At 51.2% G+C, this 25,833-nt stretch overlaps 1 protein-coding gene across 5 annotated transcripts in view; it reads left to right on the top strand.

Moving 5' to 3' along the window:
- ZFHX3 (zinc finger homeobox 3) overlaps nt 1–25,833 on the top strand; it is a 396,997-nt gene that overhangs the window by 303,929 nt on the left and 67,235 nt on the right. For all 5 annotated transcript variants that reach the window (XM_048316338.1, XM_048316337.1, XM_048316340.1 and 2 more), the window contains 2 exons: nt 10,257–13,000; nt 14,954–15,450. In XM_048316338.1, coding sequence (XP_048172295.1) covers nt 10,303–13,000; nt 14,954–15,450 — 3,195 coding nt within the window. In that variant the 5' untranslated portion in view covers nt 10,257–10,302. The remainder of the gene's footprint in view (nt 1–10,256; nt 13,001–14,953; nt 15,451–25,833) is intronic.

The raw sequence follows: 25,833 nt of genomic DNA, 5'->3' as shown, positions 1-25,833 counted from the left end.
CCGGGTGTGTTACAGCCTGTGTTCCTGCTCCTGCAGATGGAGGAGCAATAGATGCTTTTGCCAGAGCATATCCCATCGGGCAGTTTGGCTTCTCTTCTGGGGGCTGGGGGATGTGTGTTACTGAGTTTAATCCAAGAGAAACTATTTTGATACTTGAAATGACTTCAGAATCAAAATGTTGCCTTGCTATGTGCTGGCAGATCAGCTGCTGGCCCTGCAGACACGCAGTGGCAGGTGATGAGCTGCAGTGTGTCACCTGTTCTGAGGCATGGCCTGCATGCACATACACCTGCTGGATCGTCCACACTGAGTGTATCCAGAGTTCAGTCTTCTCAAAAAGAATTCCTAATGCATTGCACAAGAATTTGGGTGCTGAAGGGGTAAATTCTGTTAAATCTTGTTAAAAGGATGTGGAAAACTGTACAAAAGTCCAAAGTAGAGATAAAAATAATTGAAATACCGAAGGAAATGTTTTAGAGTGGGAAATTGAGTTTAATTTTCAGCTCATCATGAGGAGGATCCAGAACTGAAGTTACAGGTTTTGGTGTTTGAGCTCTGTTTTCCCTGGAATGATGCTCTAGCAGAAGGTGCTCAGCAGATGTTGGAGTAAGCCCTGATAGGGGTGTGTGTGGGTGTGTGTGAGATAAACAGTTCAGGGACTGCGTCTGGTAATGTGACCTTCTCCATTCCAGTGGTAGCTGGGCTGTGGAGGTGGCCTGGGGTCAGTGTGTGGGCACAGTGGCGTGTGGAGGGTCTCACTGGGGCAAGGGGGCTACAGACTACAGACAGGTGATGCTCTGGCAGTTCTTATTTTGGTAAAAAGCTCAAGGCAACGCTAGGAGCACCTTGCAGGCACCCCACAATTATCATAATAAACAGTTTTATCATCTGCTTGGCAGTCAATAATGTGGCTTACGCTGCTTTAGTATCTCACTGGTATTGATCACCTTAACAGCTGTGCCACGGTCAGCTCCCGTTAACCCGTGCGTGTCGGCGGCTCCAGCCATCCTGCCAGGGGGCTCAGGGCTCACCTGTCACCCACGTGTGTGCAGCAAGGGACAGCAGGATGGGGCAAACCCAGCTTTGAATCAGAGGCCTGAGGGTGGGATTTTGATCTAGGAGCGAGGGATTGAGTGCATGTCCTGTGTATGGGGGGGTTTAAAATAGAAGGATTGACATACGGTTCTCAGTTTGGGCTCAGAGGAGTTTGGGCTTGTAACAGTGTTGTGTGGGTTGTGGTGCTCTGTCAGAAGAAGGGTTCCCTAAGACCCCTGTGTGCTCCCAGACTGCTGTGTGCCCCGAGACAGTGAAGGAGAAGGAGGGCTGCTCTCTGCAGTGACACTGTAGTGCTTTACTGGGGCTTTGGGCTCCAAATGGGACCATGCACTGGACATCCCCTTGGCTTCGCCTGGCTCTGCTGGGACTGGCTGAGGCATTGGCATGCCAGCACCACTGACACCTGCCTGGCCTGTGAGAACAAAGACTGTGGAATGGGCACATGCCAGGAAACAGACTTGGCCCTGCAGCAGCTGCTGGGCTGAGCTGGGGTTGCTGGGCGCTGCTGGCTCTACCAAAGGCACTGTCTGGGCTAAGTGAGCCCTTGGGGGTGCTCTGACAGCATTGCCTCCGCTTCTGGAAGCGCAGACAGCAATTAGGAATATCAGGTTAGTAGCTGACTCCATTTTGGGAGGAAGAAAGATGATTTGCTGTCCGCATCCAGATGGGGCTTTGAGGAAGGATGGGACTTTCTGAGATTTGGTTGTACCTAGATAGTTGGGTCTTGTGGCCCAGTATTTCTCCTAATGGAATTTCCCATCATTTACTGCCCTGCTGATTCCTGATCAATGAAAATAAAATTGCATTGCCTCCTGAGAGGCTCCATGTATGGCTGCAGCCTCCAGCTGTGTCAGTTCCGGTAAGATAATCTCATCAGGCGTGCAAGAGGGTAATAGGAAATAAAAATAAAACCCACAATTAGCAAGAGGCCAGGCAGCTGAGTAACGCTTTCAGTCCTGGAGGTCTGGAGACGTGTGCGTAGCAACTTCCTCCCTCCCCTCTGAAGGTGCCCGTGTCCCTCGCAGTGTGCTGCCGTGTGGTGCTCACCAGGCTTGGCAGTGCCTGCAGATGCATCGGGCACATCCTTTGGAATCCCCGTTTACCTGGATCTGTGTCAGCTCTCCCGTGTGAGGTGGTTAAGGGTTTCACAGGTGGTGGTTCTGAGGTGCACCAGGGATGCAGCAGCTGATGGAGGGACTGTGCACCATGCGCACTGAGAGCATGAACTTGAGACTTTGAGCTGTCAGATGGTCCATAGGTGTTGACTCCTGATGATTGCTGCAATCAGGAGAGTTTATTTTGGCCAGATAAGGAACATGCTTAGGCTGTATATGAAGTCTGGAGCAGGATGTTGTTTTGGGAGCAACAAATGCGGATGCTGTTTACAGGAGTACGGGACCACTTGGATCTGCTAAACGTTGGCCTAAAGGATGCTCCAAATGGGGCAGTTTCCCAGCTATACCAGCAAGTTTCTTTACCTGTTTTTGGGGTTTTTTTTTAAATTATCTTCCAGTGACACGTCTATAACTGGTGTTTATACTGAAATGTGAATGGCTGGTATAAGCAGACATACCAGTGACCTTTGCAATGGGACTGTGCAACCCCAGTGTGTAGTTCAGAGCTGATGTATCAGCCACGGTGTTTGTCTGAGCAGCCAGTGGAATGGTTACAGAATGACCTAATACCTCTGAGCCTGCTCTCCCAATCCAAAGCATTGGCTTTCCCAAAGGGTGGGAAAGAGCAGCTGAGCCCAGAATGTCGCAGTGAGTCTGCTTCCTAACAAGGACTGGATCCGAGCCCTGGCAGAGGAGATCTGCATGACTTATGAGTCTAACTCTTACCCTTGGCTTGGCCCTTGACACTAGTCTGGAGCACACATGTTGTTTGGGTAAATCCGGAGGAGGAAGGAGCATTGGCAGGATTTCTTTGCGAGTCGCGCGAGGCTGCGCGTGTGGAGCATGGCTGTGGAGCGCAGCCTGGCAGCGGAGCAGCAGCCCTTCCAGCTGGGCCACGGAGGCTTGGCTGTGTCTGATCCCAAAGCCATGTAGCAGGGCTGGAAACTCGGACCATTTCAAGACTTCTCCCTTCACAAGCATCACCAGGGGTTTGGTGGGGGTAGCGGTTGCCCGGTACAAGGTCTTGTGGATGTTCCTGCCCACGATGGAGGACACGGGGCCCAGACAGAGCCGTGGTGGCTGGAACTGTGTGTGAGCCACTGGACAGGCACTGGGGGGACAGCACAAGCTGCAGCATGGCAAAACGGGGGGACAAGCATGGCCCTCTTCCTGAGGCACTGGGGCTTGGGGGAACCTGAGGGGCTGTGGGGTCTGTGTGACAGAGCGAGGCAGTTTGTCCTCAGCAGCTCTTTGATTAGTTTTGGAGTTGGATCAACAATGGTGCACTGAAAATGCAAACCAGATGCAAATGTAGTTATTTATGCAGCAGCATAGGCTGAGAACAGCATTTAACAAGAAAGGTTCGGGGGTTTGGAGCAAAGGGGTGAGTTGCGCAACGGCAGAATCGTGAGATGTGTGATGTTTTGAAACAAAACCTGGAACTTCTGTGCTGTCCTGCTCAAGAGGAGAGGTTCCTGCAGAACCTGAGAACAAGCTCGGTGCCCTAGGAGCATGTGAATGCCCTGTCATGTATGAGCTAAGCAAGTGCTTCAGTTTGCTGTGTAGAGAGAAATGTGACTGAAGCCAGCTTACCTCTGCTGCAAAATATTCTTAGTGCTAAGAATCTCCCGAAGGAATAAGCGCTCTTGTCCCCAGCTGCTCACAGAAAGCCTTCCGGCCCTCCTTGGGATCACTCCACTCTCAATGGCAGCGGGCTGAAGATTAGATAAATATTTCTGTGTGTAGTGCAGTAGCTGGCTCAAAGGGATCAGCAAACTTGGAGTAATAGTTCATAACAAAATGCCTTCTGAAAAGCTGCCTGACTTGTGTTACTCCCATTGGCTCAGTTTTAGCTGGTGTGAAGGACAGAGGGAAAATGTGGATGATGTGGAAGGTTCACCTTTTCAAGGAGCCCCTTTCTCTCAGTTTCATGCCAAGTGTTTGAGCCCTGCAGCTTTCCAGCCCTGTTTTGTTCAGCGTTTCCTTTGCTTCCTGCTGCTTGAAAAGCTGTTTATGCTAATGATGCCAGGAAGATCTGAGGGACCGGCTGTGCCCGTGGATGTGAGCCCTGTGTCAGCTCTCGCACCGTGGCCGTGCCAGCGCGCGTGCACAGAGCAGCGCCGCTTGCGCTGCCGGCTGGAGTGCTGCCCAAGGCGATCCCTCCACAGGGCTGTCTTCCTGCTGGGGGAGGACTGTCTTGTCCTTTTGAGGTGCCTGATGGATCTTTTCTTTCAGTAGACCACTGTGTGCCACGTCATCCCCTTCTGGGACCTTGGGCCCTTCAGGATCCATGGGCTAGAATCTGTCAGAGGGGAAAGCTTGTAGTGTTCATAGGAACTTCCACAGAGGCAAAATTTTTTCACTGAAAAGGTGGTCAGGCACTAGCACAGGCTGCCTAGGGCAGTGTTATAGTCACCATCCCACAGAAGGATTTAAAAGATGTGTAGATGTGGTATTTGGGGACACAGGTTAGTGGTGGCCTTGGTGGTGCTGGGTTAATGGTTAGACTTGCTGCTCTTAAGGGTCTTTTCCAACCCAAATGATTCTTCAGTTCTATGAATTCTTGGCTTTGTCAGGATAACCAACTGGCTTGTGAGGACTTGCAGCCCCAAGACTCTTTGGAACCCACGGGTCAATGTTGTTTGGATGCTTCTTCCACCAGCAGGCAGGGCTGGCTTGTTAATTCTGCTCCCACTGCAGAGGCATTGGACATGGCCATGTGTCCAGATGGAAACAGTCTGGCATACAGCAGAACACTGGAAGAAGTCAGAACTGAGCTTGGGCTTTTGGTTGGTAAAGCCTCACTGCAAAAGAGGAAGAGAGATGTCAGGTGTTCAGGATTTGGCAAGACTGGCATCTTGCTTGTCAGACCGTGTTTGCCAGTGAGACAACTCCACATCAGGGTGTGTGCCAAAACACAGCTCGGTATCACTTGGAGAGGTGCAAAATATGACTTGCTATGTGAAAGGGAAAAATTAGTTTGTAATTTCTTCATTAAAATGTTGAACTTGGCAAATACATCAGTATTTTCAGGGATGGTTTTTTTGGTTAGGAATTGCATAAGAGGAATCCCAAGGCACTGATGTTGTAAAATGCTGGCAGAAAAACCCCAGCTAGAAATCATTCTTCACACTGTGCATCCACATTCCCTGTTATGCTCAGGTTTTGGCACATAAGTACCATTTTATCCTAATAGCTTAGGTCTTGTTGCAGAGTTCTCAGCACTTCCCTTAGGCTGGCAGGTATCTTGCTGCTTTCTGGTACCTTAATGAATGTGAGAGCTGGGATCCGTGTCTTCTGTTTAACTTAAAAGATAGAAGGATTTTACAGAACTGGGAATTGAAACTCTTGGTATTGCCACTCGAACCTCCAGCCAGCATTGCTGAGGAAATTTGAAAATATCTTTCTATTCTAGGAAGTAACTCTTCACATATTTGTGTGATAGCAGCTGCTGTAGAAATCACATGAAGTGACAACATGCTCCTGCCACCTTGTTTTACCCTCTTCTGTGACCATCCTGCTTGCCAAGTGAGGCAGCATGTGCTCACCTAATTGCAGGCAGTATCATAATTCATATGCATAAAGGAGCAAAATTAAAGTTGCTTTGGCAACATACATTCTGTTCTTCCTTAATTTTTGAATTCTTGATCCTAGGCAATTATTTTTATCATTTCTTTCCATTTGCAATTTCCTAAGTGTTACCCGAGTGCTGTGTAGCACGCCAGGTGCGGGGAGGTGACACAGAAAGCTTTGATGCTCCAGATTCGTTGTGTCACCGCTTCAGAGGGTCACAGTGACTGCCTTGCACCCCCCGCCTGGGCTCCTGCTCTCGGGAGCTTTGAGCATACCTGTTCCCAGGGATCTCCCAAGGTCCCTTCCCAAGCTATTTCGTGTTTCTGTGACTGTGAAGTTGAATTGGCTGCTTGCTCACTTTTGGTATGTCCATCCCTAGTTTTCAGGCTGGAACAAGTGTCATCAAGTGCCATTGCTGAGACAGGAGCTTCTTGGCCGACCTGGACTCCACACTCGCCAGGCATTGTCCTTCTGAGGACGCTGCAGAAGGCCAGGCTGAGCGTGTGAGGAGGGGTGTGGGCAGAGTGTCTGAGTGCACCGTTAGTCCTGTGCTGTCCTTGTCCTTCCATCTCTGTCCCTTTTGGCTTTCATGAGCCACTGGCACCCTGGAGGTGGCTGAGGGCCTGAGCTCTTCCCTGTGCCGTGCAGCTGGGCAGACGGAGGGCAGCCTACAGGGACCGTCGGCCAGGTAATGGCTGTGGGTGTAATGCATCTGCTTGTGTCTTCTCTGTGTCCTCAGCGCCCTTTTTTCCATGGTGCCATGTGGGTCATTAGCTGAGGGAACAGTTTCTCACTGTCGCTTTCTCCTTTTGTTTTCCTCCTTCCTCATTGCTTCCAGTCTTGGTTTACTGCCAAACAGCCTCTTGTGAAAGGGCCGCCTAATTAACCCTGTGCTAATTAACAATTTAAAATTACACAGCACGGCTGTTCATATTTAATTCTCGGGAAGCCTGGGCAACAGCAGGAGCCCCCGCCTCCCTCCCGCTCCATCCCTGCTGCCCGCGCTGCTGCCAGCGTCCCCAGGGAGGAAGCAGCCTGGTGCCGCAGGCTGGGGGTGCCCAGGAGCCCCCAGCTTGCCAGGGGTTGCAGGGCGTTGCTTTAGCACCAGCCACTCCTCGGTGGGAGCGTTGCTGGAAGATGGAATGTCTGTCCCTGTGAGGATGGGGCTGGGCGCTGGAAGGAGATGACGGGGGGCCACAGGCATTGACTCCGTGCATGTCCTGCACAGCGTGGCTGCCAGCTGCAGGCCTGGTTGTAGGAAGGCGGCACAAGTGTGGGGCACACGGTGTTGTGCTGTCGCCTGCACCTGCCATCCTGCAGCTCTGGGCCGCCGGGGTGCCTGGCAGAGCACTCCTGGCCTGCGGTGCCTGCGCTGCCCTGGCTGGTCCCATATCGGTTCCAAGGGGCTGTGAGATGCAGTGGTGCGGTGAGGAAGGGGCAGGGGCTTGCACGGGCCATGGGCCAGAGGCAGGGTGGGCATGGCAGCGGTGGGATGTGAGGCTGCAGAAGGGACCAGGAGAGCCCTTCTTTGCTGCTGGGGCGGTGTGAGAGCGCGGAGCCTCTGGCGCTCAGGCTGTTCTCTCTGTAACTGGAGTTCATTGATTTTACGGGAAACCATGTTTACAGACAGAGTGCTGATCGACCTGACGAGTTGACTTCTGCCTCCTTAAGTAAGAACTACCTTTTCTTATTGACTGGCTGATAAACAGAGCAGAGAGGGTGGCAGGGGGAGCGAATGGGAGGTGTGGAGCACACCATGTCTGTCTGTCCATCTGAGCTCTCCGTGTCCCCACACAGGTGGCCTAGGGGCAATCTGGGGTGGTGGAAGATGCAGGGCCCAGTAGTGGGCTAATAACTGCATTGTGCTCCTGCTTAGAACCTGGTTTGCTTTAGCAAGGAAGTTGCTGTTTTCAGTTTCAAGAGATGATTCCTGCAGCTTCTGTGTGAATAGAAACAAATACTTTCATGCCTTGTGCTCCCTTCAGGAACAGCTGTGATGGTGACTGAACCATCAGAAGAGTGTGAGCTTGTGTAGGGGCTCAGCTTGTGTCCGGGGCTTGGGCTGGCCATTTCAGCTCTGGGTTTTTCCACATGCCGTGTAAGGGCTCCTCCGTGTTGAGGAAAGGGAGAGGAGAGAAGATTCCTTTGGCATAGCACATCTTGAGCTGGTTAAGTTGGAGTGAGTGGGGGAGAGCTGTTAAAGCAAGCCAAGGCAGAAAAGCCCACCAATTAATTGGAGCGTGCGGGTCTGCCTGGCCGGGCCGGGAGAGAGATTGGCTTTCCTGTCAATAAACAAGTCCCCAGTGCAGCATCAAAGCTGCAGTCCTTTATCAATCGCGGCCTCCTCTTCCCGCATGTTCCTGTAACTTACCAAGCATTTATTACATTGATTTTCCAATCAGGCTGTTAACCCTCCCGCCCCTCCAGCCCTGCTAACCCTTCCAGCCTGGCTGTCAGTCAGGCATCTCCTGCCAGTCAGGAGTTCTTGATGGCAGAACCGCTCTGACCCTGCCTATGTCTCACCTGGCTGTGTGTCCCAGGAGCTGGCTGTGCTGGCCTGCACAATGCTCCGTGTCTAAAAGAACTGGTAGGGTGTTGTCATTCCATGTTGCGCCTTGAAGTCTGCATGGATATTCCTGAAACTTCACTTGGCAAAAGTGTGAGGCTTATGGAGTTTCTTTTTCCTCATTTTCCCCATATGAATCTGTGTTGGTTCCATTTGGATTGCAGTTGCCAGTGCAGAAGTAGCAGTGAAAAGGGAGAGAGAAGGCGTGTTGTGGGAAGGTGAACGTGCAGTCTCAACGCAGAAGGATCTGGGATCAGTTTAAGGAAAACACACAGCTAAGGACAAATGTTCCAGGGAGAGAGCTGGTGCAGTAGGAGCCGTTACATGGCTGGAGCTTATTTTAGGCTAGGGGAACAAAACTGGCTGATGAAGAGCCCAGACAGAGCCTTTTGGCAGTGGGATTCTGCTCTTCCTTCTTGTTCTGCTCAGTGCACCAGATTACTGTTACTGCAGAGCAAATCCCTATTTATTCCCAGTGCAACTGCAGAGGCAGCTGTGTATGACATAGAATCCAGGCAAGGTGAGACTGGAGGTGCTGTAGAGTAATGTTGTGTGTGAACACGTTGGATGGTGTCTCCCTTGCAGCTGTGTGTCCTTCTGCAGGTATCTTTGCACAAGGGCTTTGAGAGTATTACTTTGCCTTCAGTGGTAGTTTTAAATGCTTTTTCTTTGAGCTTCACCAGAAGTAAAATGTAAAGGGAAAGTACAAACACATTAGGGAACTCAGCAGAGGTGTGGATGGCTTTGTATAGTAAAGGAAAATAAACTGGGAGATAGTGAAACGAGAAAAAACAAACGTTGAATGTCACTCCATTTTCCTTTCCTTGAACTAATTCAGGTAGTTCACATGGTGCTGCTGTGGCACATCACCTGCTCTGCAGCTGCTCATGTCTTCTTTGGCAGGTTTCCAGTTCCCTTCACGCTTTCTTTATCAGCTGAAGAGGGCTCCATCAGGATTGCAGGACTCCTTTAGGATTGCAGTGTTGGAGTTGTTGACCGGATGCAGCAAAGGGGGTCACGATGACAGGGGGCCCTGGATGTCGGCCGCGGTCAGTAGCTCAGGCCTGCTGACTGCCTGGCGGTTGGTGGGAATCCTCCAGTCGCGTTGATTTGGTGGAATGGAAGTAGTGAGAAGGCTGTCCTCCTCTTCCAGGACCTGCACCCACCGTTTGTCTCCAGGGGTGAGAGGAAGCAGTCCGTGTGCAGAGGCTGTGCCCTGCAGGATCTCTGGGAGCTTCCTGGAGCGTGGTGGGCTGACCTCTTTCCAATCCCCAGGATGCACCCTTGTCAGATCTGGAATTTCCTGTTTGGTTTCTCTCCTGACATCTCTGTATTTAAACTCTGTCCAGAACAGAGCAGTTACGACTCCTGTGCATTCTGAGCGCTGTTACTCCAAAATCGCTGGGAGTTGCTCTGGGTCACATGGTCTCCCATTGAGGTGTGCGTGTGGTAGGGCTGGGTCTGTGCTTCCCAAGCCATTAGCAGAAGGGTAACACCCAGAAGAACAGCATCTGCCTTAGGGGGAGCCAGAGAATACGAGTTTTTACCAAGTTATAAAGCCACAGAACGGTTTTGTTGTCGTGTCTTGTTTCTGTCACAAGCTTTCCCATGATGATTTTGTTTGTTTTCTGAAGACCAAAGGCCTTGGGGGTGACAGTGCAGGTCCTACAATCTTCCTGCTGGCTCCCTTTAGGAAAGATTTTAAGGAGGTTTTTGCCACCTTCCAGGTTCCTTCAGTTTGCCTCTTGCATTACTGCTGCCAACATGTTTCCATTGCTCATTCCCCGAGTGCGTTCCCCGAGGCTGGGCTGGCTGTCCCTGGAGCCCATCTTGGCACGCCAGCCCCCACTTCGGTCCCAAGGAGCAGGGTCAGCAGCCGTTGTGGTGGTGGGGTCTTTACGGGCAACACCCTGACTCACCTGCCTCTCTCCTCTCCCCATCTGCAGGTCCAAGCCGTACCGGGTGCAATGAGCGCTCCGTGCCAGCCCTGCCATGGAAGGCTGTGACTCGCCCGTCATCCCCGGGAAGGACAATGGGTGCGGCATTCCTCAGCACCAGCAATGGACTGATCTCAACAGCGCCCACCTCCCTGACCCGGCCGGCAGCATGGAGCAGCCCGCGGCGGAGAGCTGCAGCCCCCTGGACAGCCTGAGGGTCCCCTTCCCCGAGCGCGTCCCTGAGAGCAGCGCGGCGGGTCCCGGCGCTGAGCCCGCGGGCAAGGAGGTGAGCTGCGGGCAGTGCGCGGCCTCCTTCGCCGGCCTGCAGAGCTACATGGAGCACCGCTGCGCCGGCGCCCGCCCGCCCCCGCCGCTGCGGGGGGAGAGCGGGAGCGAGAGCAGCGAGGACGGCGAGGAGGAGAGCGACGTGGAGAACCTGGCTGGCGAGATCGTCTACCAGCCCGATGGCTCAGCCTACATCGTGGAGAGCCTCAGCCAGCTGGTGCAAAGCGGGGGTGCCGGCGGCAGCGGGACTCTCCCCTCGCTGCTCCCGAACTCTCTGCCCAAGCAGGGAGAGCCCTCTGCCACCACTCCTGTCTACCCACAGATCATCAACACCTTCCACATAGCCTCATCCTTCGGGAAGTGGTTTGAGAGCTCAGACCAGGCCTTCCCGAATACCTCAGCCCTGGCGGGCATCAGCCCCGTCCTGCACAGCTTCCGCGTCTTCGATGTGCGACACAAAAGCAACAAGGATTACCTGAACAGCGACGGTTCTGCCAAAAGCTCCTGTGTATCCAAAGATGTTCCCAACAATGTGGACCTGTCCAAATTCGATGGCTTTGTGCTCTATGGGAAGAGGAAGCCCATCCTGATGTGTTTCTTGTGCAAGCTCTCCTTTGGGTATGTCCGCTCGTTCGTGACCCATGCCGTGCACGACCACCGAATGACTCTGAGTGAGGAGGAGCGGAAAATTCTTAGCAATAAGAACATCTCCGCTATCATCCAAGGGATAGGCAAAGACAAGGAACCCCTTGTCAGCTTTCTGGAACCAAAAAACAAAACCTTTCAGCACCCTCTCGTTTCCGCAGCTAACCTCATAGGCCCTGGACACAGTTTTTATGGTAAATTCAGCGGCATTTGCATGGAAGGTGAGCAGGCCCTCCAGGCCGGGGCGGCTGGTGGAGCTGAGCCGCCACCAGCCACGGGTGTCCTGGCCCCCAGTGCACTCCTCAACCTGGGTGGGCTGACCAGCTCAGCGCTGAAGACTCCCATTACCTCAGTCCCCCTGGGCCCGCTGGCTTCCAGTCCCACCAAATCCTCGGAGGGGAAGGACCCTGGGGTGGCAGAGGGGGAGAAGCAAGAGGGGGACGACCAGGACAGCCTCTTGGAAAAAGTGGAGCCAGCCGAGGAGGTGGAAGAGGAGGAGGAGGAGGATGTGGAAGAGGAAGAGGAGGAAGAGGAAGAGGAGGAAGAGGAAGAAGATGAGGATGATGAGGGTTGCAAAGGACTATTTCCAAACGAGTTGGAGGATGAACTGGAGGACCGGCCCCAGGAGGATGTTGGGGCTGTGGCAGGCAGTGGCAGCAGCAAAAAGGACCTTGCTCTCTCAAACCAAAGCATTTCTAACTCTCCCTTAATGCCTAACGTGCTCCAGACCCTGTCGAGGGGCACGGCTTCTACTAGTTCTAATTCTGCTTCTTCCTTTGTCTTTGATGGTGCAAACAGGAGGAATCACTTAAGCTTTAACAATGAGGGCGGCGGAGCCAGTGTGGCCGAGGGCAGCAGGAGGCTGGACTTTATCGATGAAAGTGCCAATAAAGACAATGCCACAGCACCAGAACCAAATGAGAGTGCAGAGGGCGAGGACGGGAGCTACATCTCCCATCACCAGCATGCTGGCCCCCTCTGTGAACTTGGGGGTGGGGAGTGCCCCTCGGGGAGCGGCGTGGAGTGCCCGAAGTGTGACACGGTCCTGGGCTCCTCGCGGTCGCTGGGTGGCCACATGACTATGATGCATTCTCGCAACTCGTGTAAGACACTCAAGTGTCCCAAGTGCAATTGGCACTACAAGTACCAGCAGACGCTTGAGGCACACATGAAGGAGAAACATCCCGAGCCAGGTGGCTCCTGTGTCTACTGCAAGAGCGGGCAGCCGCACCCACGTCTGGCGCGGGGCGAGAGCTACACCTGTGGTTACAAGCCCTTCCGCTGTGAGGTCTGTAACTACTCCACAACTACCAAAGGCAACCTCAGTATTCATATGCAGTCTGACAAGCATCTCAACAACATGCAGAACCTGCAGAACGGAGGGGGAGAGCAAGTCTTCAGCCACACCGCAGGGGCAGCGGCGGCAGCTGCTGCCGCCGCAGCAGCCGCCGCCGCCAACATTGGTAGCACCTGTGGGGCTCCCTCCCCCACCAAACCAAAAACCAAACCTACGTGGCGGTGCGAGGTGTGCGACTATGAGACCAACGTAGCTAGAAACCTTCGGATTCACATGACCAGTGAGAAGCACATGCACAATATGATGCTGCTTCAGCAAAACATGTCCCAAATCCAACATAACCGGCACCTGGGCCTCGGTAGCCTGCCATCCCCTGCTGAGGCCGAGCTCTACCAGTACTACCTGGCGCAGAACATGAACCTTCCCAACTTGAAGATGGACAGCACTTCCTCAGATGGACAGTTCATGATGGGGGGGTTCCAGCTCGATCCCACCAACCCCATGGCAACGATGGCTCCATCTCTAGGTGAGGCTGAAGGGGTTTCCACCATGTTCATGTGAGAGAGCCAGCAAAGGGGTCTGGCACTGTGGCCCCATGAGCTGCCTTTCTGTGGTGGTCAAGGATGGAGGCTGCACAGTGCAGATTTCTCATCTGTGTTCACCCAGAGCAGTTTTTCTCATCTTGTGGCTTTTCTGGTACATTTTCGAAGAGTTTTCGTAGGGAGTTAATGCAACAGCAGATACGGGTTACAGATGCCATGCGCTGAACGTTCTTCCTCATTGTGGAAAGCATCCTAACTACAGTGTTTCCTGAGAACTTTTCCTGGGTTTGGTGAGGAGTGGGAGTAGTTTGGTGGATAGCTTTGAGAGAGGGTGCAGTCAGCTGCTGGCACTCCCAAAGGCAGGTGCATTTGTTCGGGGCCGGTTTGTTCCACACTGTGTTGCCTTGAGAAGACAAGGTAAGCAGGTTTGAGAGGGGTGGAAGGGGTGGTGTTCCACTGCTGCCAGAGTGATGGATGGGATTGGAGGCTTTTGAAGCTCAGAGCCCCTCCTTACTGAAGCACAGGGCAGTTGTGATAAGTTGGGAACGTTTTAACTGAAGCTCCTGCAGTAAATGACAGGGCCTTGGATGTCTGTGAGCTGCCTGGAGAGCGATTTGTGAACTGTGCACTTGATGGTTGCAGATCTCACACTGAGGGTTGCAGAGGGAGGCCCTGCCCCTGTTAATAAGCACTCGACACCGGCTTGGCCCTTTTGACTCGGATGCACACGCTGTCAGCTTTGCAAGAAGTGAAGCAGATCTTTCCCATTCTTACACTTCGGTCCAAAACTGAGCAGAACATTAATAATTCAGAAGAGTCTGCTTTTGGGTTTTTCCTGCGTGGTGAGTTCAGGAGAGAGTAACTTAAAGAGCATTTGCTTCTTAGCAAATAGGTTGCAATGTAGGAAATGAAAAGTTTAGGAAATAACATCTCTTTTTGATTAACTGATGAATTGGTGACCTGGTTTCCTTTCATAGGATTGTTAAGCTGAGCTGTGACATCAAATCAAGGTAAAATACCAAAAAGCTGTAGAAAGACCACAAATGTCTTAAAAACGGAAAAGGAGAGCGATGTGGCACAGGGGTCCTGGTGGTCTCTGTGCTTGGTACAGAGTTTCTCTGTCTGCATCTCTCAGGTCCTCTGGTGTGAGTAGGAGCTTGTTGTGCTCAGTAGCTGTGAGTGAGCAGAGTTGAGCTCTGCTTTGAAGAGCCAGCCTGACAAACACAGGGTCCTCCTGGCTTTCCTTGACATGCTCTCACACTCTATTATTAGTTGTCTTTACCTTGTCAGCACTGTTTTTAGAAGGTTCTTCACCATTTTGAACTCTTGGACAAGAGATGAGATGTAATGGTGCAGGAGTAGCACTTTTCAGGTTGTTTCTGTCCATGCCATGTTCTGCACTGTTGCCAACTTGTGATAGCAGTGTGGCGACCTCCCTGTGATGCAGCCACCACCTGGGCTTGTGACTGTTGACCTTTGTTTTATGTGATAGAGACTGTGCTTAGCTACTGCATGAGGTAGCATTTGCTTCTCCTGGGAGGCAAGAAAAAACAGAATGAAGTATTAACGCTGTTCTTGAAATGGCCACAGAAACTTTCAATGTGGTGCTATGGAATTCTTCATCCTCTCAAAGTCTGTAGGGTTTTTCTCACCACCTTTGATGGGCAGAGGGCTGGATGATCCTTCAGCAAGTGGGTAGCAAAGGTGATTGTAGTCTGTTCCCAGCCTTCTGCGCTGGCTGCAGTGACTCTTTTCGTCAGCTCTGGTGCAGACCAGCAACACGGAGGAGTGGGCGAAGGGACAGCTGCGTGTGGTATCACTGTGTGTTTGTGGGTACACAGGTGGCTCTTGGGAGCAGCTTATGTTCTGCTCTGTGTTTATCTTCTGGCAAGAATTCAGCCTTTCTGACCTCTCCTTCCTCTTTTTCCTTCGTGCAGTGGGTGGCGAGATCCCGCTGGACATGCGGTTGGGTGGTGGACAGCTGGTGTCTGAGGAGCTCATGAACTTGGGTGAAAGTTTCACGCAAACGAATGACCCGTCGCTGAAGCTCTTCCAGTGTGCTGTGTGCAACAAGTTCACTACAGATAATTTGGACATGCTGGGCCTCCACATGAACGTGGAGCGAAGCCTCCCTGAGGACGAGTGGAAGGCGGTGATGGGGGACTCGTACCAGTGCAAGCTGTGCCGCTACAACACACAGCTCAAGGCCAACTTCCAGCTGCACTGTAAGACAGACAAGCATGTGCAGAAATACCAGCTGGTGGCACATATCAAGGAGGGGGGCAAAGCCAACGAATGGAGGCTCAAGTGCGTGGCCATTGGGAACCCCGTCCATCTGAAATGCAACGCATGCGACTACTACACCAACAGTCTGGAGAAGCTACGTCTTCACACCGTGAACTCAAGGCACGAGGCCAGCCTGAAGCTTTATAAGGTAAGGGTTGGCTCTGCTTTGTCTTCTTTCATTTTCCAAGGAAAATCTATGTTGAACCACAATGGACTCTGACCCTTTGGAGATGAGCTGCTCAGAGCTCTCCATTGGGATCCAATCCCACTTCATGCTGCAGCTCTTCAGCCTGTGTTCTGTTAGTGACTGTGGTTGTCCAGGCTTCAGGCCAGTTGATGTTCACGCCACAGTGCTTTAGAGGGGGCTCGGTGTCTTATGACAGTGCAGCTGTGATACTCTGCACAGAAATTGAGCAATCACTGTTTGAAAAGTTGTGCAAGGTGACATTTGCCTGTGGTTTGTTGGCTCTTTCCCATACGAGTTTGTCACTTTGTGGCGCTTGAAGGCTTTCACTGTGGTCAGTGTGCTGGTCGTGGCGCTGGGCGGATGGAGGGGCCGTCGCTGTGGTGCTGTTGTGCTCTGTGTACGTCAGCGCTGGGATCTGTAAGCAAAGTGCTGCTGGAGGCTGGGAAAGGGAGGAGGCTGAAGAGGAGCCGTGAGCGTGTGCGCGGCCATGCACGTTGGAGGCATTGCGTGTTTTCATCCACAGCGGTATTTGGGCTGTCACTCCCGTCTTGTTGTCTTTACTTTTCCTCCCATCCCCCCTCGTTCTGTGTTGTCTTTATAACCATCATCTCTTTCCAGTCTCATTTGTCTCGTCCCCAACCCCCTCCCCTTGCTGGCCCGAACCCTGTGGGCTGTAACCCAAGAGGAGCTCCGGATACAGTAAATAGTCCTTTCACTCGTGCAGCAGAATTGCTCCAGACGTTTCTATTGATTTTCACTGGACTTAAAGCTTCACCTTTTTCTCTAATCATCCCATAATAGCTTTAGTATGAACAATCAGGTACGAATTGCCATAAATCTCAGCAGCCGCATCCCGTCCATTCACACGTGCTCTCCCGCTCGTTGTCTGCTCATTTCTCACAGGTTTTTTTATATTCATTCTGTCCTCATCCTTTTCTTCCTGCTTTCTCCCAAATGTGGTGAGGTTTCTTTATATACACACAGAGTGTACCTTGTGATTTTTAATTATTTCTTTGAAAATTTTTCTTTATGTAATGGGAATTTAAGACCTGACATTGAGCCCTACAGTACCTACCCACATCACAGTATAGACACATTTTCAAAACTTCTGGATTTTTCTGAGGAATGAACAATTCCAGCAAATTCAGGGAGGAAGGAGATAGCCAGGAGCATCATATAAGGTTTACCTCGAGCTGTGGTTGTTGGACCTACCTGGAATTGGTGGGGCGCTGCTCAGAGCGGGGTTTTGTTTCTCAGAGCTCACTGTTGAGGCCAGGATGGCTGTGACAGTGAGTGTTCCATCTTGAGCTGGGATCCAGCCTCACCCAGCAGAGTCTGGCTCTGGAAATGATCAGGTCTGCACATACACCTCTGCTCTCTGGTGTGCAGGAGACCTGAGAGAGTTACACAGCTTGGAAACTGGGGGCGGGAGAGCCCCAGTGAGACTTAAAGAACCCAGCTGAGGGAACTGAATCTTCTCTGTGGAGGTCAGTTTGGGGTACAAGAGAGTTGTTTGAAAACTATATTATGATTTTTTTACATGTAATACTGTTAAGTCTGTATTGCAGAGGTTTTAAGTTTTCTTTATCCAGGCCCTTCATCTACAGTGGGTTCCACTGGGGCAAAACAATTGGGGCACTAGAATTCTCTCACTGAGGGGAAAGAAAAGGGGGGAAAAAAAGAAGAAAGGGAAAAAAACAATCCTACCAGCGTCGGAGAACAGGCATAGGTTCTTGTAATAAAGATTCCTAGGATGTTTTCCTTAGGCAGGCAAAGAGGAATTGTCAGTTTTCAGGTTTGTGAGAGGCCTGGACAGTGTCAGTGCTGCTACAGCCCTGTGTTGCCTCCGACACAACAGCAGTGAAACACCAGCTGAAGGATAACGTGTTTCAGAATAATGGATTCCTTTGGATGCTCCATATATTGGCCTTCTAGTATGACTGGATAAAGCTTGGAGCAGAGGTTGGTGGATGGCTGGATTCACAGCATCTTGCTTCAGCACAGCTGGAATCAGGGATTGATTTAGTGGAAAAGCCTCTCTCTGGATGAGGCATGGATCAGATGAGCTCCAGCTCTCCGGTCCTTGGAGCGGCTGTAGCGCCTTGTCTCTGCTGATAACTGAAGGGATGCAGCGGCAGCGGGGGGAGTTCACAGAATGGTTTCTCTTCTCTCAGGCCTTGGTGTGGTCTGCAGTAAATTGAGATTGATTGGATGTTATTTTTCCTCTTGCTAATGTAATCCATTAGCCTGGCACATGCATAATCAGTTTAGAGCACAGTTAACTGGATGTAATCGAGTTCTTCCCTGCCTGCTGGAGAAAATCCTCTCCAGATGCTGCTGGGTGAGAGCACACACTGGGCTTATCACACACAATCCTCCTTATTCTGCTGCTTTTGCCATTTTTTTCCTAAATCACATGTTATTGGCTGCTTGTATTGCCCAAGTGCCACTTCTGTCAGTGTTACTTGCTGCCAGAAAATGTGATCTGGAGACACTGTCAGTCTGTAGTCGGGTGAACCTTTTAGTCTTCTCCTGCAACGCTCCCAGTGCCAGGGGAGAAGGTCTGGTCTTCTGCTGCCATCTTTGTCCTGCACATCGCAATAGCTTCCATCAGGCCCCTTCCCCATCAGGGGTAAGGGGAGAGGAATGGCAAAAAACTGGAAAGGTCTGCTAGCCTTTTGTTTATTGTTGTGTTCTCCCAATTCCTTGCTGTCCCCTTAAAATTCTGTGACTAAACTGGAAATCCTGTTGTTTATCTGGCAGTTGCTGGGGGAACATGGTGCCTGTGCCTCTCCTGTGACTGCTGACCACCTTGGGTGACTGAGGGGATTTCTATCCTGAAGAGCTCCCTGGAAAGCAAGAGCACCATTGTCAATGCATGGCATTACATTTTTGAGATGGGTGTTCTGGCTTGAGGCAGAGTATGGGTTTGAAGACCCTTCCTCCCATAGCTGGGACAGCCCGAGGGACGTGGTGCAACCTGGGCTGGGTGACAGGGATGGTTGTGAGCAGAGACAAGTGCAGCTCCCTGCAACAGCAACCAGGGCTCGTCTCCTCGTGACCGCAGAGCTTGAGACCAGGCGTGGAGCAGAGCAGCAGTGTTCCACACAGCTGGAAGAGGTTGGGCACAAGTTCCCAGTGTCTGCTGCACAGGTGGAGTTTCCAGAAGGAATTAATCTGCTTGAGAAGGAGCCAGGTTTGGACATTTCCTACAACTTCCTGACAATCTCTAGTTCAGAATGTGCAGCTCAGAAGAAGTTTAAACAAAGAACTACTGAAGAAACACGCTGCTGGCCAGACTGCCAGCAAGTGCCTTCAATGAGTTCATTCAGTGTCTTCCTTTTCAGTGTTTCCAAGTGCTGAGTTCACTTTTTTAGGGAATAGGGAGTCTGAGGGAGAGGGCTTGGGTTACATGGTGCCATGCATAGAGGCTCTTTGTTAGCTAGAGATGCAGAGTGTGCAGGAAAATGACTCTTTAATATCAGTGCTCATGGTGCTAGTGATGATGAAACTGTGGACCTGTGCTGACTCGGACAGAAGCGAAGCTGACCTGTGGGAAGGGAAGGAGGATGTGCAGCTGCACACCCAGCAGAAGGCCTCAGTTCCACCGTGGAGCAGCATTGTCCCATCATCCCTCTCCCACAGGAGCTTGTGTCTCCTTTGCCGGCCACAGGATTCTCAAAGAAACTTGTTGGAAAATCCCCAAAAAGTTTTAATCCCAGAGGGTGCATGGAATATTGTATGAGATGTAGTTACAGAATGATGATGATGATGGCAATGTATTTGAGTTCAATGCCCTTCCATAATAGAAACAGACAAAAAGAGTACCTTCTGTAGTAGTAGCTAACTTTGAAGTTAAAATTACATGAAAATGGGTGAGCTACTGTTAGATACAGTAAAGGGTGTGATATATGTGTGGGTCACAGAGGAGTTACCAAAAAGCACCTTAGGTGTATGTGTTAAATGTAACAACCCCTGAGAAAACAGAGCAGGGGGGAACCCAGCCAAAGTCCACAGAAAGGCGAATGTGATCAAATAGGAAAGTATTACATGTGGAGGTAGGGAAAAGGAAGAAGGCCTGTGTTACGGGGTTGGGGGGGGGGGGGGAAGGAGGAGAGATTCCTCTCGTGTGTTTAAAAACAGAATTGAAAGATACCTCTGTATGGAGGGTAAATCCTGAAGGGTGGTCTCATGTGGAGGAACTGTGAAGGAAAAAGCCACTGTCTTAGCAGGACTCTGCTCTGAAGAGTTCTGGAGGAACCCCACAGGAGGGGGCAGAGGCTCCTGGCAGTAGCATGGGCCAGAAGTTGCAAAGCATTAAGTCAGCAAGTTGATAGAACCTGTAATAGAAAAGTCTTAGTAGGCATATGGATTAGGAAGGGGAAAAGCAGACTTCTGGAAGAGAGGTTCTTGCAGCACTTCAGTTGTTTGAAGGAGTCAGCCAGGCTACAGGCAGGGCTGGGCTGGTCCATATGGGCAAGGGATTCCCAGGGTCTTTGATAAGATTCTTCATGAACAGACTGGGAAAGAGGTCTGGGCATGGGTGGGGAGGTGAAGGATGAGAAACAGAAGGCCTAACTTTCCACGATGGAGAAAAAAGATTGGAAAGATACAGGAGGTTTCTGTGTTTGTAAGTGATCAAAACACAGAGTTGAAAGCAATCTTAAAAATCAGCTATAAGGCAAAAATAATGTACCGCTTAGAAGTAAAGCTGTGACAGTTGCAGAAGAACTTTACAACATCAAGTGATTCCACAGGAAATGATTGATGGAATTTGGTGTCACAGTGTTAGAGGGATGGGGGGCAGATAGCCCTGCTGGAGGCGGGGGGGTGAGGAGAGGAGGGGCGGCTAGGCTTCCTGCTTCCCCACATGCAAAAAAAAAGAAGAAAACAAAAAAAAGGGGGTTAAAATTGTTCTTCCTGCAAGCAAGATGGGGAATTACTGCCACTCTCTTTGAAGACATTGCCTCAATGGTCAATGGGAAGCAGAAGGGCAAGGGGACAATATGTGAGCTGTGTACGTCTTCACTTTGTCTCATGGTTCAATATTGTGCTCAACTTTGTTTTAGGAAGGCTTAAAAAAAAGCCCTAGAAGATACCAGAGAAAGTTGCAGGAATGGCAGATGGCTGGAATGACTTGGGTAAAGACCATTGACTTCGAAGTTGGCTTGACACAGGAATCCAGGGTGGAGGAGAACTTGTGTATTTCATAATTTTCAGTGCTCTGGAAATTGCTGGTTCAATGAAATACTGCTGCTTTTGCATTGGTGTGAGTTAGTCTTGCCATAATTCTGTGGTAAGGTCGAGCTGAGAGTCCTCTCATTCCACCACTTGGCTGACAGGAGATGTTCCCTGTAGGACTTCAGTGTAGGAAAGCTCTGGTGAGCAGCCCAGCTCCAGGCCACAGACCTGCCAGAGAGCTCCACTTGAAGCTGCCAGGAGCTGGGCTGATTCAGTTCTGAAATACCCAGATGATGTCGTGGGCAAAAGGAGACATGTTTGGGTTCTGATATTTATTACAAACTTCCTCCCATCTCTGCCTTTTAAGGTTGTTGGGGTAAAGTTGCTCACAGAAAATCTGTCATGCTCATTACGAGATTTAGAGCTCTGTTAACCTTTGATTTCATCGCTGTCTGCCTTCAGTGTGTTTTGGCTTTATTTTTGCAAGTTTATCTCTTGGAATACAGATGCAGCGTCAGAGCTCTGAATTACACTCTTGAGCAACACAAATTGTGCCTGAAGCCTATTTAAATTACAGCATATGAGGGACTTTAAACTGATTTCCTCTAAGGTTTAAGACAAATTCCAGTGGCAGCTTCACAAGGGAAATAAATACTCATTTAAGTCTCCCTACAAAGTTGTTTTTAAAGATGGTCTCCAAAACCTTTAATTTAAATCTGCATCCACTAGTCTTGGATAAACTCATAATGAAAGGAGCTTATGAACTGCCAATGTGAGAAGGACAGACCCTTACGATCCGGTACTTTCGGTCCTGTTGGGATTGACAAGTATTTTGATATAAAAAGCTCTCAGTATCAGTTTAACCCTCTTGAGACACCTCCCTCGTGGGGTTGCACGTTCCTCTGAGTGATGGATTCCTCCCTGGTGTCACCCTGGCATTAAAAGATGTCTTTACCTTCCTTCAGGTATTGAATACCAAAGTCCGCTAGTAGAGGATCACAGAGCTCACCCTTTCTCTGCGCTGCTTTTTGAAAGGGCTGGAATCAGAACTGCTGAGAGCACACAGCATTGCTTGCTCTATGTTTTATTTATGGGCCTCTGCCACTTAGGTTTTTCTTTCAACACTTTTCCAGTAGGTGCTGAGCCATGTGCAGCCAGCAGCTTAGTAAAGAAACCACCCTGTAAAAGCAGTGTAAATAGCAAAGGAGTGAGAGTGCAGCTGGAGCAGGAGCCCTGATCACACAGCAGGAACCAGAAGCTCCCCAAAACATGGAGCTAAAAGCCTGCAATCAAACAGGGTGTAGAATTCAAAGTACTTGTGAGAATGGGCTACAAAGCCCAACTAAACAAACCAAACACAAGAAAAGAAATACGAACAGAAAAACACCTTGTCAAGTTTTATCCAAATCTATGTAAGCTGAGTTTTTCCTGGCTTCTGTAGTAGCCCGTGGGCAGAGCAGCGGGAGTGGGTCTTGGCTCTCCCTATTCACCCAGAGCTATGGGTCGGCAGGGACAGAGGCTCAGCATGGGGCAGCGGGGGGTGGTCTTGCTGTTCTGAGCCTCAGGTGTCATCTCAAAACAAGGTGTCATGTTGATGGAAGGTTGGTGTGCATCTGACCCTTTCCCATGCACGATGCCAGTTCTGTCTGTGTTTATGGTTCATTCTTTTATCCTGGTAATTTTGGAACATGTGGATGAGTATTTAAATTTCCAAGCAGGAATTTTTCCCATGTCAGGTGATGCTTGTTGTTGGGATGTTCAGGGAGAGGACAAGGTGGTTCTGGCCACAGCCTTGGTGCAGGGCTGCTGACAAAAGCTCTGGCAGACCTTGCCTTGGTGGTGTAAGCTGTCAGTGACCCTCTGTCCCTCCTGTGCTGGTGTGGGAAGTCCCTGCTCTGCAGAGGAGAGTGTGAAGGGAGAGATGCTGGTCCAGATCCAAAAGACTGGCATTGTCTTCTGGGTGATCAGCTGCTGTGAGCAGAGTGGTAGGCATCTATTTACTCCCCTGCCTGCAGATTTAGCTCTGCCATGGGAAGCTTCAGTCAGGAGAGCTGAGATGTTTGTCCAGGACAGGTAACGGGCCTGTTTGTTGTGGCCTTATCCAACTGGTTTTGGGGTCTTACCCTGGTGTGTTTGTCAGGATCTTATCACAGCATGTTTGTCAGGGTCTTTTCCCCACATTCCTGCAGACACCCAATACGCGCAGTTGAAGACAAACTGGTAGGACTGGAACAAGTCAGGGTTTAGGAGTGCTGGAGCAAGGAGGTAGAGGAGCTGGGAGACAGTTTGGTGTGAGGCTGAAGCAGGCAAGCAGCACTGCGGTGCAGGGCTCAAAGCGTGCGCTGAAGAGCTGTGCTCAAGTAGTTCCCCCTGAGGATCCCACGCTCCCTCTGGGCGGTCGTGTTTCTCTTTGCAGAGGTTGTTAAGGAAGCTTCCCAGTCAGCCCATTCCAGAGACTCCTGAGCAGTCACGCTCCCAAGGCCAGAGACTTTCACTGCTGGGACCAAAGCCCCTCCCGTGGTGCCTCCAGTGACCTGATGGGTCCCGCATGACTCCCCACACCCCCCACTCACCCAGTCAGACCAGGCTTCCTCACCAGTTCCACCCCAGGTTTCCCATGGCACAGTCTCAGGTGACTCATTCCATAAAGCCATTCATTCCTGCTGTAGTAACACAGAAACACTTTGAGCTGGTGCCTCTGTGGAGGGACCCCCAACAAAAGAGCACCTGGGCTTTTATACCCTCGCAGTCTACCCACGCACAAGTCTCCAGGTTTGGGCTCCTGCCCCTCTCTCCCTGTCCATCCACCTCGCTGGTGTTACTGGACTCCAATCTCCTTGGTTATCCTAGAGGCTGGCAATTCCCATTTCCTGCTGTGTCTCCCAGTGTCCATTCGCCTGCCTGGTGTCACCCATATTCGTGCCCTTTGTTATCTCAAAGGTTGGCGACTCACGGCCTCTTGTCCCGGGCTCGAACCCAGAGCTCAATCTGCATTTCAGTCTGTGTCTTGAATCCAGCTACGTGGACCAGATGGATTCCTCAACACAGGTAATATGCCTCGAAGCCCTCAGAATGCTCTTAGTTGCTTTCCTGGTTGGGCAGGGTCATGTTTTCAGTGCCTTGGGTACCAGCCCTGGCCAAGCACCAGTTCTGCGGCTGTAGGCTTGCTGGCGACGACCTCATTAAATAATGGATGGGCATTCATTAGCATCCATCTCTGGCGGGGGCTGCTTTGAAGGCTGGGAAGGAGCCCACAAGATGCTTTCCCCAACCTGTTCTATGTGACCTGGCATGGACTGCCAATTTCTGTTTGGCTGTGCCAGTGCACTGGGCTGCGGGATGCTGCGTTGTCCTTCTCCAGCTTTAACTGAGCTGTTCCTAAAGAAACTGTTGTAACAAAGTCCCCAAAATTGCTATGGAAGCAGCATGGGAGGTTCTGTGTTTGCTGTCTCATAGGGAATTCATTAAATTACCATAAATAATGTATGCATGATACATAACTTAATACCGTAATGGGCTTTTGCTCCTTCTTGCCAGTCCTAAAAATCCTGCCCCTGCGCTGTGACGTGTGTAGCCAAGTTCTGCAAGGCAAATTAGGCAATAAGTTACACTTGTGCAACAGGTTCTCTGGAAGTTGTGCCTTGGGGTACGGTTGGATGGGCTCTGGTAAGCCTGGCTGCAGCTGTTGGGAGATCCTTGGCTCCGGGTGGCTTTGGCAGAGAGGCAAGGCCAGGTGCCCCCAGCACAGGGCTGCGGGGCAGAGCCCAGCACACTGTCCCCCCTCAGTATCCCTCTCGTTCTGCTTTAAAGCAGGGAGGTACCTGCATCTGGCCATCAAACCATCCGTGCAGTGCAGCTATTCCAGGATCCCGGGTTTCTTCTTTGTCCGAGAGATTACCTCGGGATTTTTCTGTTCTGCTGACTTGGCCGTGGCTCGGGTAGACGTGCAGTGGCTGCTGTGTCCCTCAGCTGTTTGAGCCTGCTGTAACCCCCTGTGTCAGCTCTGGGATCGCAGGCCAGGGAGTTGAGGAGCTGGTTGCAGGAGACAGAGATGTTCTGATCTAACTGGGTAGGACGTAAATGCCTGACTTGTATCCCTGCCTTTCATCTCTGGGCAAACCTGCAGACCTGCTCAAGCTGATGCATGTTCCTGTTTGGGTTCCACCACATAGATGTGGTGGTTGGGATTCTCTGACCCAGTTATTGCCCCTCAGCTGCCCCGTGGCCTCTGGGCTGTCTCCTGCCCCTCATTCAGGCAGTACAGCCCCATCTGACCCACTCTGCTCCTCCTTGTGCTCAGGGAAGGATGGACACAAAGAGAATCACCTGGGGAAGTTTCAGGCAGCAGTAACAAAGCCTGTCTCCACAGAGGGGAGGCTAATTACACAGCTAATTAATCCAACAGATGTCACTTTAAATGCCTGTTTCTTTGTGATTCTGTTGCACACATCATGCTGGTTAAACAGACTTCATGGACCCCGTTCAAAATGCCTGCGCAGGCTGCTGGGAGCTGCCAGGGAGACCCCAGGGTGTCCTGTTCCATAGGGAGGAGCAAGTCCCAGGCAGCCTGGGCTGGGCTGCACTGTGCACAGACTGCACATGGGGGAAATGCCATGTAATAGCTGTGTTGAGTTAAAAAGTCTGAAATAGCAGCTGTGAGGATTGAAGGGGTTGTTTACATTCTTGCTGCAAGTACAGGGCTGAGGCAGAGGGGATGTCCTCCCACCACAGGGCTGGGGGGCGAGGCAGAGGGTACTCCATCCTGCCTCATCAGCTCTGCTTGGCATGAGGAAAAGAGAGTTTGGAAACCTGAGCTGCTCCAGTGAGGTCAACAGTTCAGACCCAAGGCAGTGGAGGGCACAAAGTGCTGTCTATCTGTGAGGTGAATGTGGTCTGTCTGGTTCCTGCAGCATCAGGAGGGCTCCCTGCTCTGCCTCCTCAGGGGGGAGGCAAAATTGAACATTTCTTCTCATGAAGGCATAGCTGAGGCCTGATGGCCCCCCAGAAGAAGGGAGCAGTTCCATATCCTTGTGTGGAGCTGGTCCCATGTGCTGAAAGTCAGTGGTCATTGTGTTCTTGTCACCTCTGCTGAGACTCCCCTAGTGCAGCATCTGTATGCATCTGGCTGCCAGCTGTGGGAATGGGGACAGCCATGGCACCGCA

Source organism: Corvus hawaiiensis, chromosome 12, assembly GCF_020740725.1.
Source record: "Corvus hawaiiensis isolate bCorHaw1 chromosome 12, bCorHaw1.pri.cur, whole genome shotgun sequence".
NCBI classification, from domain to species: Eukaryota; Metazoa; Chordata; class Aves; order Passeriformes; family Corvidae; genus Corvus; species Corvus hawaiiensis.
This window is presented reverse-complemented; position numbering and strand designations above follow the sequence as displayed.